Source organism: Gymnoscopelus braueri, assembly GCF_963280865.1.
Source record: "Gymnoscopelus braueri genome assembly, chromosome: 1".
NCBI classification, from domain to species: Eukaryota; Metazoa; Chordata; class Actinopteri; order Myctophiformes; family Myctophidae; genus Gymnoscopelus; species Gymnoscopelus braueri.
In genome coordinates, this window is record NC_137603.1 from 27,242,791 (window position 1) to 27,259,926 (window position 17,136).

The 17,136-nt window shown below is 40.4% G+C and overlaps 1 protein-coding gene across 2 annotated transcripts in view; it reads right to left on the reverse strand.

Annotated features, from left to right (window-relative positions):
- Nucleotides 1-1,953: 1,953 nt before the first annotated feature.
- The window catches only part of sox6 (SRY-box transcription factor 6), an 83,329-nt gene continuing 68,146 nt past the window's right edge, over nt 1,954-17,136 (reverse strand). For both annotated transcript variants that reach the window (XM_080437475.1, XM_080437474.1), the window contains exons 10-12: nt 11,752-11,925; nt 9,645-9,861; nt 1,954-8,820 (exon numbers count right to left, since the gene is read on the reverse strand). In XM_080437475.1, the coding sequence (XP_080293601.1) occupies nt 8,511-8,820; nt 9,645-9,861; nt 11,752-11,925 (701 nt within the window). In that variant the 3' untranslated portion in view covers nt 1,954-8,510. The remainder of the gene's footprint in view (nt 8,821-9,644; nt 9,862-11,751; nt 11,926-17,136) is intronic.

Consider the following 17,136-nt stretch of genomic DNA (forward strand, 5'->3'; position numbering starts at 1 on the left):
ATCCGTCTTGGCCTGGCACCATGAGGCTGATTTGAAACATGTCAAGTGGCATTTCTTCCTCGGCTTAGTGGGAATGTGCGTGCAAAATTTCACGGAAATTGCACGCTGTCTACATGATTTGAGGCATTTTGTTCAAAACGGAGTACTCCTGCAGACTTTGGAAGCCAATTTAGCCAATCAGGATGGAATATGAAAAATCTAAATGACCCGTTTCGTTTAATGACTGATTATAGAGATACTGTGTAACGATTTGCGGGATTTTTTGACAAAATCTGTAGGAATACTGTCAATTTTTCGGCCTCCTGGTGGCGCTATAAAAGACCCATGTGAAAAATCTGGGGCTGAGGTTCTGCTCTGGCATCCAAGGAGTGTGTGTGCACAGTTTCGCTGCGACCAAGCCAACGGTGCCGGAAATTAGCTGTACACAGACAGAATGACACACACACAGACACACGGACGGACAGGGGGCAAAACATACTCTCGCCAGGCCGAAAGACAATAATAGAAGTGTACAGCTTTTGTAAAAGTAAGCTAATTGTCTAACCCTAACACATTGACACATTGTCAACATTCTCAAACTAATCTAATATAAATACACCCATGAATGAATAAATTAGTTTTTTCTACGCATTGAACAATCTATCTATAAATGTGTGTGACAACCGTCTATGTATCTGTATGTCTGTCTGTGGCCCTTTATGCCCATATGATGTCATAGTACTAACATCATAGACTGGCCTCCAGTAGTACTATGATAATGAATACTGCGTTAAGTACTATGATAATGAATACTGCGTTAAGTACTGAGTACAATGGGTATTTCATAACCAAGGGGCGTGCGTTTCGTCCCCAGCAGGCATCAGCCTAGTATTATTAATTGTTAATAGGGTTCCCAGCCAAATGACGGGTATTTTTATCGCTATAATTCAATTCACTTATTAATCTATTACAACATTTAAAAACATTACTATTCTTATAATGTTTAACTATCACCACCATGAGTCTATTTCTCTTGTACAATTATGACATTAGGCAATTTAGTTTAACCCAAAACATCTTTTCATTTCGGTGTCCCTAGGAAACAATCATTTGCTATGGGGGTCTGTATTGGCCAAGTTTTAAACTAGACAAATAAAATATCAAAATTGGAGTACAGGCAATAAATTCATTAATTAATTAACTGTTTTATAGATGGCTTTTTTTCCTCGCCTCTCTACTGTAATCATCTATTCATCATTTTGCCTCTTTCAACAGTTGGACTGAAGGTTACATGCTCTCTGTGTGGTGCATTCACATCAACCGCTATCAATTAAAAGGGCAGATAAAGATTTACACTGATCAAACATGACCTATCAAGGCACTTCAATTAACAGTCACCCTCAGAATGATGAGTTGTTTATGTTGTATTTCAACCAGAATACTTGCCACATACAGTAGCCACATGCAGCAGCCACATGAACCCATTTCATTTTCTGAAAAACTTGACAGAATTGTCTCTGTAGCAAATAGAAACATGAAATTAAAACCTTTTAGAACGTACACCATTGGCTTTTACTGAAAATTACGTTCATAGAAAATGTATACAAATTATGTAAGACGGACATAGAGATTTGTGGAATTTATATCAATTTTTTTTTATTTTCCTTGGTTATTGATTTTTATTGTTTTCTTTTAATAAACAATATGGCACATTTTCAGTAATAGCCAAAGGTTTAAGCTCTCAAATGTTTTTCATCTTTTTATTTCACGTGTCTATGTGCAACAGAGGCTGAAGAAACACGTGCATAGGTTTAAGCCCAGACACCAGTTTGAATAATGTCAAGTTTTTGCTCACATTGATTCACTATAAATGGATGCCTAGAGTGATTTGGAACCAAGATTATCAACAAACTGTGTTTTGCAACTGTAAAGAAAATTAATAGTCAGACCGTAAAACAAAATGTCTCTTTAATTTGTAAGTGTCAACAGCAGTACAAAAGATGGAGTGATGGTGAGACGCTTTTTTGTCACACAATTTCTTACTTTTACAGAAAAGGAGGAAATTCTTGAGGTAAATGAGCTTAAACAGGCAGTTCTACAGCCCACCACTGCCTTGTTACATCAATGGACTGAGTACATACAGAAAATGTTGTTACAATATGCCTGAATGCATCCTGTGGGGAGAAAACCCTAAACGTGTATACACATTTCTACACTGTAAAATCCTGCGTTGATTTAACTCCAAGTGTACAAAATGTACACTCCATACACTTTGTACTCTCAGAGTTAGACATTGATAAATGAACACTGAGGCGTTTACTGTGTAAGGTGCCTAGGTACACCAAGCAGCAGGAAAGTCCTGAGGGTTAATTAAAATTAATACTCAGGACTTTTCTGTCCAAATGTGTCACTCATCTGGTGTATTTCATTTGATATAGTGTATTATATTAATACTACCAAAACAGAGGAGATACCTCTCCATACACACCACTGAAGAATTATTTCACCTTAAGTTTACCTCACGTCAATACTGCACATGGAAACAAAAAAAGACTTGCTGGTTTACACTTTGAAGCCAAGCAAAACAAAACAAAAAAAATATTTTAGTACCTTTTTCTTTTTTTTTTCCTTTTAACAATAATATCCTTAGTAAATAATTGATCTTTTGTACTGTATAAAGAAGAATGTGAACACAAATGTGATGGCAACCTTTTTTTTTTTTTACGTTGAATTAAAAACTTTACACTGGACTGTACAAGATATTATGATAAACTATTTACATATTCAGACATAAAACTTTTTCAAAGCAGCAACAGACACTATGTATTTCATTTTCTCTAGTAACACCCGAACAATACTTGCCATGGGCCTAGGTACCTGCCAAGAAAAGTATTTCTACGCAGAAAACTGTATCAGGCTGCCAGCAATTTCAAAACAGTGGCCCCTAGTGATAGAAGGGCCACACAGTGTTGCTTGAGAGACAAACAAATCTAAAAAGCAAAGTACCATTGACAACTATAAATGTTGCCCTGAACAGCAATTTTTTACACTTCTGAACAGCAGCTAGCATGTCAGTCCAGCATGTCAGTGAATTGTGCTGATTAAATTAATACAGAGAACATTCCCACCATATACATCACAAAGTCCAGACAGAAAGAAAAAAAAATACAGTAAGTAATGTTGAAACAGCATACAAGCTTTTGTCTTCAGTTCAATCAAATGCATTTGCATGTCTGATACGTGGATTTATAGAAAAGGTTGTGAGGGCTATGTATGCTGATGGCTGAATAATCTACATGAACGTGTTCATTAAAATTCAGCAACACAGAAAAATGGCAAAATGAGTATAGACTAAAGAATGCACCCAAGTAGCTGTGCATTCTGCTGCGTTAAAACTAATAAATATTTGCACGCTCCCACCTTTCTAAAAACTCCAAGAACCTCACTTGTGTTTTTAACCAAATATTAATTCATAAAACCCCTCCCTTCCTATAATGTAAATGCAAGCCAAATACATGCAGATTTATATTTGCTTTATCCTAATATCAGCTCCTCAGAAGGAGTTTGCCACATATGAGTGCTTTAAGAAACACAAAACACAAGTGAGGATAACGTTTTACCAATAAGATTGTATCATGATTGGAAACACAAATTCTAATACAGCTAAACATTTTTTGTACAGCAAGTGCTTGTTGATAAAAATCTGCACGTTATTTGTAAGGACTCTTCTTTTATAAGTCGAATCTGTCCAGCCATAATTTTGAATTGTCCAGGGGAAGATTATCCAAACAAGCAAGTGAGGTGCTTTGTTTTCTTTCTCGAGTTCTGTACTGTTCTCTATCAACAGGCAGAACATTCAGCAGTGGTGGACAGTAACAAAGTACATTTACTTGAGTACTGTACTTAAGTACATTGGCTTTGAGTATTTATACTTTAGTGTAGTGTGACTCGTTGAGAGCTTGTAGATAAGCTATTTTCACTATTATTGATATTTTTTTAACATTTCTTTGAATTTCTTTCAAAAATGTCTACATTTTAATACAGCAATGCATTGATATTAAAAATAAAATGTACTTTGTAATTTGTACCTTTGAATTTTTAAGTACTTTTAAAAGCAAGTACTCCACTCAAGTAGAAATTTGACTGAGCAACTTTCACTTTGTAATTGAGTAATATTTGACCAGGAGTATATCTATACTTTGACTCAAGTACTGTGGTTGAGTACTTTGTCCACCACTGCAACAGGCAGAATATTCAGCATCTACATGAGGTACAGTGACTTGTCAGGTTTAAAAAACATGAATCCACATACACCAATGTAAAAACAAAAATAATGTAACAGCCAAATACATAACTTATACTTCACTAAGTACTCATGAACAAAAATATAAATCTATTTCCTATGTTATATTTACAATAGAATCTAAATGAGATGGTGAATTTGTTGAAAAAAAGAAATACTTTTTGAACTCCAATTCCTAATAAATCTTAATAATTAATATTTTTTTGTGATTGTCCTTTTGTTATATTTTGCTGACAATTTTAGAGCCAACACTGGCTAATAAATACAATAAAATGTTGAAACACACTCTACATCTTCAAATACAAGATACAATGTACGTCTGAAGTCCAATGTTTCTCAGCTAACCAGTTACTATGCAGGCCTGCAGTTGAATGTTCTGCTCACTTGTGCCGAGTCTCTTCCCCTAGGCAGCCCTGAAGCTTAAACAAAGTGTTCATTCATCACATGTGTCTTTGCATAAATAAACAAAATAAGTAGACAGAAAAATGACTCAAATCTCATAACTGTGAGAGCGAGTCCCAACTGGGGAAATTTGCTCATCCAGGGATTATTTTCTTATCATACAACAGCTTCACATTAGTCAGAATTGATAAAAAATACAATTTATATCCAGTGCTTATAACACTTATGAAACATTGTCTCCTTGTGAGATATAAGTCATTTTTTTCTTTTTCTTTTTCATTCTTTTTTTTTTTCCTTTCTTTTTTTTGTGTGGCTATATAAGCACAGTCAAGTTTCAGTTCCATCAAGAGTCCTTTTAACTACCAGCCCGTTGAATTGGTTTGGCATGGTCATGAAAATATTTACAATCACATACAAATCAATCTATCCACCAGCAAACAGGAGTAACAGCTTAAAAATACCAGATAGGTTGACCTGGAGGGAAATCCATTAAGTTTGTTTGTGGGGAGAAAATCCTAAAAACACGCATTGTACCTCAAAACAGGAACAATACATAAATAAACAAAAAAACAAACCAAAAAAAAGAAAGAAAAGAAAAGAAAAGAAAAAGAAAGTGATGAAAATATAATAGGAGTTGATGAGGTGCTTCAAAATTGTCAAGACTCAAAAATAAATGCTTGAATAATGTAGAAACAATTCGATAACAGCCAGCTCTGAATGGGTAGAGAAGATAGGAGTATTGAAGAGATAAAGAGACCATCTGTACCAATTAGGGATGAGAGAGAAATGCAGTGACCAACAGTAGGACTCCTGGGCAAAACCTGATTTAAAAACGAGCCCATGTACAAGCCATTAATATCCTATTTTCAACAGTATAAATTTGAGAGTATAAATTACGCATAAGATTTAGCGATCAGCCATTTAGAGACTTAAACCACTTTAACCCTGGCATCCCTATTTTGGGCATATCATCATTTACTTTATTAAAAAAAATGTTATAATGACATTAATGTCATTATAATGTCAAAGAATTTCATATCTTTTTGAAAATAGCAAGAGAAAATAGCAGACCTACAAGCACAAGCTTGTGACGCATTTTGAGCTTGTAGATCGGCTATTTTTTGCTAATCGTCGTACGACAAAGTGCTTAAGCGGCAAAAAAAATGGGGGGAAACAAACTCTGCCCTCTTTGTGAAACGGACAGGTTCAAGGGCAAGGCAGGAGAATAGCTGGACTCATGCATTAATAATTGTGCGTTTGAGATGATACCCACCCATTTTAATAATCCCCCACAGCTTGATGTACGTGTTCCATCTGCTCGCCAGTGCCTAGCGATTGGGCCGGGGTGGGGGTCCTGTCGGGGCCTTATCACTAACACTTTGATGGAAAGCACAATGAGGGGGGCGCACACACACACACACACACACACACACACACACACACACACACACACACACACACACACACACACACACACACACACACACACACACACACACACACACACACACCCCAACATTATTGTTTCCCATTCCTCCCTAGTGCACCCCGCCTCTCCGAGCCAGATGGTGCCCCCTGAGTGTTAGTGCTGCCATGGGCACAGGGGTCAGAGCACTGGGCTGGGCATCACAGGGAGGGAGATACAGTCACTTGGACCTTCTGCCCTGTAAAGAGGATCAGAGTCTTGACCGCAAGGCCTTGACTGCCACACTTGCTTTTAGTGCCTTTACTATGGATCATTTTCTTTAGATTAATCAAATAATCGAGAAGCGCTGTTTTTTTTATATTTATTCATTACTTATAGATGACAATTAATCAATTAAGTGTTATTTTATACTTCGTCACACAATGGTGTCGTGCAGAAATCGTGAAAATACCCGACACACAACATGTTGCATCGTGATACGTTGTGGGCTTGTAGATCGGCTATTTTCACTATTTTGTCTAACTTTTTCTTTTACTTTCCGCCTATAATGATACGCCCAAAATAAGATTAGATTATGAATTGATTATTTTATTAAAGTGTCGATTATGTTTTACATTTTCACTGTATTTTTGTCTATTTAGCTGTGTATCCAGAAGGTCATCACATGTTATATTTTTCAGTTGATGTAAGGGTTGAAGAATTGTCTGCCCCTTGTTTGTGAGGAATAATTAAATGTCCTCTTTGAAACGTGAGAGATAAGTGCATTCTAAAATAATAAAAAATTCAAATGTCATCACACCATTGAAATAAGACAAACAAAAAAGGCTTAAATATAAGGGTGAAGACAATGAATAATGTGTTTGCATAAGTGCAGAGATTGATGTTTTGGACTTGGTCTCATGAACTATATTATGTTATGATTATAGCCTTTTGTTATGTTCTTATAAACATTGTTGCCTTATCATCTTAAGTCTACTGCAGTAATCAACACATTGCATTGCATTAAGTTGGCGGCCTTGTTGTGCTTTAAGACTTTGTAGTGTCAGTGTAATATTTTCAATTTCTAAAAAGTTTGGAGAAAAAAAGAAAAGTTAAGACCAAGGACTTTACATTCTCCATCCAAATGGGAGTTAAGAGAACACAATTGTAGCACATTGTACAACACGAATTTGAGATTGTAATGCCCCCAAAGCTGCCATTCCAATGTCACAGATTGAATACCTTTTGGCCCTTTAGAATTAAGGCTTGATTATAATTGCTCTGATTAAGAACTTGATTAGTAAGACTAGGTTGGAGGGCTGATAATATGTGGGGAACAATCCAGTGCCGCTCTATGGCCTGATTTATGTTTGGTTAAAACCGGGCACGCAACTAAGTACAAATCATCCTTATGTGGACTGGGCTGGTGCGGAGGAGAGCAAAGGGCCTGGTTGACATCACTGATGATCACTGCATTGGGCTCCCTGGAGGACAGCAAGCATGACAAGCTACCACCCAAAGACACTGCATCGCTTCCTACAGAGCATGCTGTCTCCCAAATTCCTGAGGTTTGTTTTGTTTGTTTATTCTGTTAGGGTAAATTAAAAGAGAGAAAGACTGGATAATGAAGCTGCAATAAGAGATCAAGAGATTGTCTAAGACTCGTGCAGCCTCTCTCAGAAGACTTTAAAGTGTAAGATTTTTAGAGGAAACTTGAAATGTTTGGCACTTCTGCACAAAATTGTGCAGTTTGTATGATAATAATAATAATAATAATAATAATAATAATAATAAGAGTGTGTAATTTTCCATCTCTAAAACGATGGAATCACACCACTTTATTTTTTTAATATTTTTTTAATATTTTGTTCTGTTAATATTCTGATTAAAAACATTCACAAGCTGTTGGCTGGCACAGCATACCTGAGTGAGAATATAATTCCCATCATGAACAGTAATGTAACATATCAAAAGCATCTAACTGAAGAGAAAAAAAGTAAATGACTAAAAATTATAGATTCATATCAAATATTCAATTTCAAGTTCTGTCTTTTGTTATAGGCAAAAAACCTAATAGCGTAAATGTCCATGATCACAACACAAAAACAAACAATGAGATAAAAAAAAAGAAAAAGAAAAACAACTAAAATTACCACAACCCAAACTGCTTCACACACTAAGAAACACTTAAGACCAAATAGCTGTTGATTCCGATGGAGCCCCAATACGCATGCTGGCTCTTAAATGATATATCATCAGTAAGATTAATTCTTTCACTTTTGTGGTGTACGTTTTTTTTTCTTTTTTCTCCTTCTCTTGTTGTTGTTTTCTTTCCCTCCTTTCAGATCCGACCAGCCCTCTGGCCTTCCTCCTGGATGTTGTGATGTTCTGCACATGCCTCCTGGTTGATCACATGAGGCATCAGTTGGCACTCACTGGCTCCTGTGCGTCAGTCTCACTGCTATAGTCTGATTTGGGACTGCTATAGTCCTCGTACATGTCCATCTCGTCCTCGCCGTTCACCACCGGCTCACTGTTGCTGACTATGGGGCTGGGCTCTAGCTTCATGTTGTAGGTGCTGTGGATGACAGGAATGGTAGGCTCGGGGCTGGCAGAAGCACTCGAGCACTCTGACGTCATCTGAGGTGACGGTGTGGTGGTCGTCGCCATGGTTATGGCCCCGGGGTAGACCACGCCAGCGCTGGTGCTGATGGGGAGCTGTGGCTGCTGCCTTGATGTAGTAAAGAAACAAACGGAGCGAGAGACAGAATGGGAGAGAGAGATGAGAGAGAGGAGGGGGAGGGAGAGAGATGAAGAGAGAGAGATTTTCATCAGGTTAGTCTCAACTTTTCCTGATGTGAAATGTGAAATAAGCCACTATAATCACGTGTTACGAACAAATAGAAAGAATGCTGAGGGAGTGCATTCTACTGGGGGGAACCCAAGAGACGATTTCTTTTCAAGTACTTAAACTGGGAATGTTGGATTAAGTGTTCCCCACAGCAATGTGCTCTGAGCTAGCGGTTCTGTAGAAATGATTTGGGAAAAGAGAGGTCCTCCTGACAGCTCCCGTTTGGAGTTTTTCAGATATGGTACACGGTTTATTAGCGACATAAAGCCAATATGTGGTTAGTGCCGCTCCTTTCTAGAGTTGCACTGGATGATTGATACTCCAGCAATGCATACTGTATAGCTTACGACAGACGTGGCAACACCTGGAAAAAAGTTTCCCCTCGCTGACCACACACAGTAAATTATGGAGTTAAGGTCCAGACAGCCACCCTCCCGCCTTCTGTAAATCTATACTTATGGTTTATATCCTCTAATAATGTCTGCATCTCATGCTCCACTTGTAGGCTACCATTGTCTTAAATGTAGGCACAGCTATTAAAATACAACTGGTTTAAAAGGGGATGTGGAAATACAATATGTGCTCTTTCCTGGCATTGCATAACCATAAACCAATGCATTGCATACCGTATATAAGCTCTCAACTACAGTATATGTTTGGTGAAAATTATTCATTACAATGACTAAAGTTGTGTGTGCATCTACCCCACAGTGAAGAACTGCCTCATCTCTTGCCGTCGTGAGCGCATCATCTGTTTGTACTCGCCGATGCGAAGTTTCTTCCCGTCAATGATGCAGGTCCGCTTGGGCCGGGGCTTGTACTTGTAGTTGGGGTACTTCTCTAGATGGATCTTACTGAGACGGGCCTGCTCCTCATAGAAAGGCTGCTTCTCCTGGTTAGACATGGACTTCCAGCGAGACCCTATACATGACACAGTTAACAGTACATGCAGTTGAGCAATTTTAACACGCCAGACATTGAAGCACATCTTTCAGAAATAACGCTGAGAGAAGGAATGTAGTTTATTCCTTATTCCAAAAATGCATACATTATAATTCATGTCAAAGTCCCTGGTAGCTGCTTGTATTGTATTCACATTACCTAAGGGGGTCCAGCACGTGCTGATTCGAATACTAGCACAAACAACAACAGGCTGTAATAAATACAGCGAGCTCCCTGGTGTTTCCTACTGCGTGGGTGACGCCACTTTTAATAGTGGTGATCTATGGACTCTCAATGCTGAGGGGACAAGACCCATTTACCCGCTGTCATTTTTCATGACAAACACTTACACCAGTGACGTGCTGTAAATCCATCTGATGTGGATTGATCCACAGTGGCCAATCAGATAACATGCCGATGGTCTCACCCTGCTAACCCCATACTCCCCCCACCCACAGCCGTGCACATTTTTCCGCATATGCACAGGTACTAAAAAGGCTGCCACTAACAGGGAGGCAGTAAAAAAAATAACACACATCTAAACAGGCAACATTAAACTTAGTAAGGAACTAAGGATCCAGTAAAAGCTATCAGCCATTAGCGGACATTTTGGGGTCTTAAGGGAATCAGTCAGAGGAAGATCTCTGGTACTGTTCCCATGGGTTCTCTAGTGGTGAACAGAGAAGTGTTCATAACCAGGGCAGACGATTCCTTCTCCACGGTTCACCGTGAATGAAGTTCTGTTTCGTCTTGCTTTTAGAACAGAGTTTTAAAAACGGTGCATTTATTACTATTGTCAGCAGCCAAACAGTTCAGCTCCTGTGTCCAGCAGAGAAGAAGTTGGCAGCAGAGATGGAATATGTTGGATATCCAAATGATACAGTTATGGGGCTCTTGGGAAACTATGCTGTAGGTACAGAGCACGTAATTTCCTTTACTGTACAACAAAGACTCTGACATCTGAGCAGAAAGACTGACATCTAAAAGAAGCTTTGTCTTTATGTAACATATTTCTGGTCATTTTGGAGCTTTTGTTCGCTGCTGTTTATTATAGGGAACTTATATAGTATGTATAGGGCTGTCTCACTGCACGATCCTGTCTAATAAAAATATAAAATCATGTTTTTTGCACATATTTTTTCCTTTTCTCTTTTTCTCCCATTTACAGTAGTCATTATGCCAATTCCCAGTTCCCCCTTGTTCTGAAGTCCCTTATCACAGCTGACCCCTACTGGTTAGTTCGTTAAGGAGGGTGTGGACAAGCTTGTGTCTCCGATACACGTGACGTTGCAAGGCGCTTCTTTTCCCCTGCCAGAGAGAAGTTTCACCGAAAGGACCTAACGCATGTGGAGGAACACGCTATTCCTCTCGGTTCCGTACCCTGCTGAACAGGCACCCCAACCAACCTGTAGGAGTCGCTAAAGCAGTGACACCCCACCTGCCCAACTTCCCACCCTCAAACACAACTCTTTGCATATAACTGTAATCCCAGTTTTCAGAAGGTGGCATACCTTTCCTGTTCCAGTTCATTTTTCCATAATTTTGGCTCAACAGCATGCAGGTTTGAACCGGAAACACACATAACATTTTCACGTATGTTTCCAGTTCAAAACTGCTGCTAAGCTAATCAAACAAAGCAATGGGGAAATTAACTGGAACAGGAAACAGGTGTGCCAGCTTCTGAAAATTGGGACTACGGTTATGCACAGAGCCTATTGTGTTTATTGGAGCAACCGGCCTTGCCGGATGCACCGCAGAGGATTTAAACCCCCCTGGATTATGTTACAAAATAAATACTGCGGTAGTTGATTAACACATTAGACAAGGTGGACATACAATATGTTTGAATGAAGAGCACAAAAGACTTACCCAAGATTTTGCTGATGTTGGAGTTGTGCATGTCAGGGAAGGCCTGAAGTATCTTGCGCCTCTCATCTTTGGCCCACACCATGAACGCGTTCATGGGCCTTTTGATGTGAGGCTCATTGTTGTTCCTTCCTCGGGCTTCTCTGTAGACCCGTGCCTCAGTAGTGCTGGCGCCTCCTGTTGGACAACAATAATATGGTTGTGGTTTAGTATCTGCAGAGCCATTGACTTCTTTGCTCCCTGGAAATGCCAGCGCAGGAACAAGAAATAGAACAAGCAAAGAAAGCCATTAATCAAAAGCCACGCGTCTCAGTAAGTTCTCTATCCTATCTACTGTCATCACTGCTATCACCTGACTGGGCCTAGCCGGGGGTTCAGTGATGGACCATAGACCCTGCTAGGGTCCACATTTTCCCTTCACTGAAACAAAGGCCACGTTTTACCTGCACGAAAAGTGCAAGGTAGAGCCAACCTCTCAAAAAACATTTAAGGGGAAAGAGAACCTTGAACTTAAACTCCGGTCAAATATTTTTCTCTGTCTCTGCAAGTGTTCACACCTCTATACTCATGCCTCATGCATTTCAAGCTTACATTTATAAAGTTTCTATAAAACATGCAAAAGCGCCAACATAAATAAAAAACATAGGACTCTTTAAAAGAAACAGAAAATTACGGAAGGGAGAGCGATCTCTGCCAAAATCCTGCAGTATTAAAACATTCAACCACAGAACATTTGAACACACTGTATGCACAAATCAGTTCAGGCACACACGCCATGTCCTTACACACACACACACACACACACACACACACACACACACACACACACACACACACACACACACACACACACACACTCACTAGGCAAATAGTTGAGATGAGAGTGTGCCGACTGTGCAAAGTGCTGTTTCTCAATCAGGCCATTCACAATCAGCATAAGAGAGCTTCTCTCTGTATTAAACTGTACATCAGGCTGATAATGATTTCTGTTTGCATGCATATTTGCTCCCTTTTATATGTAAGATGTGAAAGAATTAAATAAAAGCAATATGAATATTTAAACAAACAAAAACATGTTGATAAACAAGGCTTGAAAAATAGAAGGAGAAAAAAAGCTTTCCATATGCTACGATACATCTTTAATGATCTCAAATCTGGAAAAGAAAGCTTGGGATGACTCATGCATATTTCATCATCCACATGTGAAGCCTTCTCATTAGGCCTTTCCACAAGCAGTCTTGGCACACGTTACCTGGGGTTTGATTTCTATTATCATTTCAGCTGATAAACAGAATCCCACTCTTAATGAGTAATGGAGAACTGTGATGCAGTGAGAATAACTCACTAATCACAGAAAACACTCACTCTACCCTATGCAGCGAATAGGCCACTACACGAATGACAACTCTAAGAATGAGATTGTCTTCTTGACTTGAAAAGTACGTTACAGTAATAGCACCCATGGTGGCACACACACGTGCATCTAAACACACAATTTAACATGCATGTACTCTGTACTGTACAGTAGGCCTGTAACTATCAACTATTTTCTGAGCAATTATTCTATCGATAATTTTTTGATTAATCAAATAATAGAAAAGTGTGTTTTTCGAATTCGAATTAATCACTTAAGCCCTGTTTTACACTTAGTCAGCGGTGTCGCACAAAAATTGCAAAGATAGCCGATGTACAACGTGCTGCAGGCGTTGTCAGCTTTTAGATCTGATATTTTCGCTATTCATGAAAAAGTTTGTCAGGAAAAAAACTGTTGCACCCTTACAGGACAGCCATGTCCAGATTAACAAACAAGGCAGAGGTCTGGTGGACGTTGCTCTGATCAGACCTAATGCCTGGGATTTGTCTAGGGTTTGGCTGGAGCTCAGACAGAATCTGGCTGGTGTCCAGTTGTCCATAAGAAAACCCCCTAACGACCAGTATAGGGCCCTCCAAATCCATTTGCACCAGCTCGTGTTCAACAGTTATAGCGACACATTTATGATCCAGAAAGTCAAGCCTTTATCAGAAAGGCCAGTGCAATTTGCCTCTTCACATGGTCACGCTACATCAGGCAGGGACCGCGGGCTTCAGATCTTGTCATTTAGCTCAATGGAGGTTTAGACAGTGTCATGCCAGGCATCTGATGCTCAGCCGGCACTCATTTCCAGCCCCCCCCCCCTTTTGGTCTTCCTACAACATCATCGTCATCATCATCATATGATCATCCTCCTTCAGATACCTGGGGAGAGAGCCTAATCTACGAACCCCTATGCCCTGGGAAGCTGACATTATGCAGTATGCAAACACATGCATGCATACACGCAGAGAGGCAAACACACACACAAAATAACAAACACACACAGTACACAGATTACAAACATTAACATTTTCAGATGTCTTCCTTTCATGAATGCGTTCTAAAAGTCAAAATGTTGTCTGTGAGAGGCAAATCAAGGCCACTGGCTCCCCGGCCTTACAGTAACCTACCGCGAATTCAAAAATAATACACTGCCTTCGCCGCCGCCGATCCCTACAGTACGTTAATTTCATTTAGCATGCACTCACTGTACAGGATAAATTGATTTCACTTTGTTTGGTTTTGACAACCATGTTTATTGTGCAATGAAATGTGGTGTGGCAGAGGGCTGACAATATCCATCAACGCGGGGCAATCTGCTGACTGCCGGGGCCAGATGAAGGTATTCATTAGCCCAGGAGCGCAGCGCTCACTCAGACACGACAGCCAGTGTCTGCACCCCGGGATCGCTCGCTCTAATTTACGATGCCTCCCGTGCCATTACTCTATCACTGACACTGATTCAGCAATTTATATACTGGCATGCATGCATACAGGCAGAGGTGAGCTTCTTATGATGGAGCGGGGAGGGAGGGGGGGACACAAAACAACTGGCTGCTATCAGCTACTGCTACAGTCACAGTTAGCCAGGAAACCACCCACTTGACTTAGTTCATTAGAGAGGAAGCCAAGAGAGACATGGATCTTGCTTTACATGATGGCAGGTGGAGAAGTATCTTCTCCTTGTTGTTATATGCTCCAGCAGGCCAGCGGAAAAGCAACGGCGGCGGTATTACATCAACTCGGCCTGTCAGAGGAAGTCACGGCAGCCAAGCCCACGTCATCCGTTAAATGCCTATCTAACACACTTGCATAGGAAGGCTGTTTAAATCAATGCTCATTTTATCCTTCTTGAATCCTCTTTTCTTATTAAACATGTACTGTATACTTATAGATTTTTTAAATGATCTTTTTCCACTTCTTGCATTTTAGTTTTATTTTTAAAGCCCTTTGTGATGGTTGTCATTTTAATTATAGTTTATCATTCTCAAGTATTATTATCAAGATTATTAACAGTAGATGTACAGTACTGTATGTGTCGTTGCATTGATTGCACAGGGCTGCTACTCAAGAAGGAAACCTCAGATGAGAGTCTGATTTGGGCCTTTGTAATCTCTAGTGACGGCAGCTCCTAGGGAGTGAGCTGTCTTGAAGAAAATGGTCTGTGTGTGGGTGCGTGTGCTTGTGTCTGTGTTGTCTGCATACGTGTGTATGTGTGTGTGTGTGTGTGTGTGTGTCTGTTTCTCTGTCTGTCTGTCTGTCTGTCTGACCACAGTTAATCTTGCAAACCACTGACTGATCAGCGTACACTTTCTTACACGTCGCCAGTGGGCCAAAATCCATGGATATTTTTCACATATTGTGAATATTTATTTTACTAGAGCTACGGGGCCTTCACACCTACGTTGCACCGCCGATCCGAACGATATGCCCATATATGGAGATCTCTGTATACGTCTGTCCTTATCCCATGCCCATATATTGGCATGCCCCCTTTTGTGCCCATATCGAGCTGACTGATAATCAGTCACTGATTTGTTTCCGCCTGATGCCATGACGACACATTGAGGTAGACAACACACTCCATATTTGGGAGTAGCTGCATTGGGAACTCCTTATATGGTTATAGCTGAGTCATAGTGACATGAGCATGATGTCGTGGTCCGCGGTTCTCCTATTAGCCAATTTTAATATAGGATGTGAATATTTTCCTTTCAATTTTGGGCAAGACTAACGTCATCAATATGACGTCAGAGATCCACAGGGAAGCCACACTTTTAGTAGACCCTGTATTGTTTTAATCAGAGGTAGACATACTAGCTAACAATATCCTGTACATTCTATTTGCTGCGATATTGTTTTTTGACTTCTTGTCTTTTCATAAAAACCATGACACCACTCTGACATTTTACAAATGAAAATTAGCTATTTTCTGTGTGTGTGTGTGTGTGTGTGTGTGTGTGTGTGTGTGTGTGTGTGTGTGTGTGTGTGTGTGTGTGTGCGTGTGTGTGTGTGTGTGTGTGTGTGTGTGTGCGTGCGTGCGTGCGTGCGTGCGTGCGTGCGTGCGTGCGCGTGCGTGCGTGCCGGGGGAGCAGGCCATTTAGGAATCAGTTAGTTAGGTGTGTGATTGTGTAAATAAATACAGATGTTTAGCAGTGACAGGAGCAGGCCCCCTGGGTTGTTGAGGAGGAGGGCGGTGGGGTGGAGGGGTGGCTGAGGGAACACTGCTTAATAGAATTTATTGTGATTCATGAGGCCTGCAGCTCAGTGTGACAGAGCGATATGAGAATCCCCTTTTAATTTGTCTCTCCTGAAACCACCGCAGATGAGCGGCGTGAATTACAGTGACAGAGACAGAGAGAGAGAGAGAGAGAGTGAGAGAGAGAGAGAGAGGGTAGACAATTGTAAAGGGAAAAAAGCCAGTGAATGCACAGTAAAAATCCAGTGTTCCTTTGACTCTGTGAAAGTGTAAAAATGGACCTTGAGTATACCCTTATGGGTTCATTTGTACACTCTCAGTGTTAATGAACACTGAGGATTTTACTTTGTAGAAGGAGAGTGCAGTGAGGCCCGGCAGCCTATCTATCGCACCTGTGTGCTGCAGGCTCAGACTCGATCGTGTACCGGGTGGAGCCAGAAGATACGTTATATATATATATATCTCCGGCCCCCCCATCCCCCCAGCCCACCTCTGCCCTCTCCCTTCTCTCCCGCTTACCGGTCTTTGTTCTGCGGGCAGACACATACTGTCACCCAGGAATCCGCTCTGGAGGACAAGCCTCTGGGAGCAGGCAACAATCACGCAAACCTGCCAAGCCTTCCCCGTTGGGATCAGATCTAACACCTCTGACTGAAGGTATTTACTGCTGACAATAGGGCCTCTCCCTCAGAGCGGGATCAGCCCCGATTAATGTGTATGGACAGAAACAACGCAGCGGTGCTCACAAACACCATTCCTCAAGCCCTGGCTCACTGTCTGCTAATTAAACCATTACAAATTACAAGTGATTTAAGCCCTACTTTAACATGTCAAT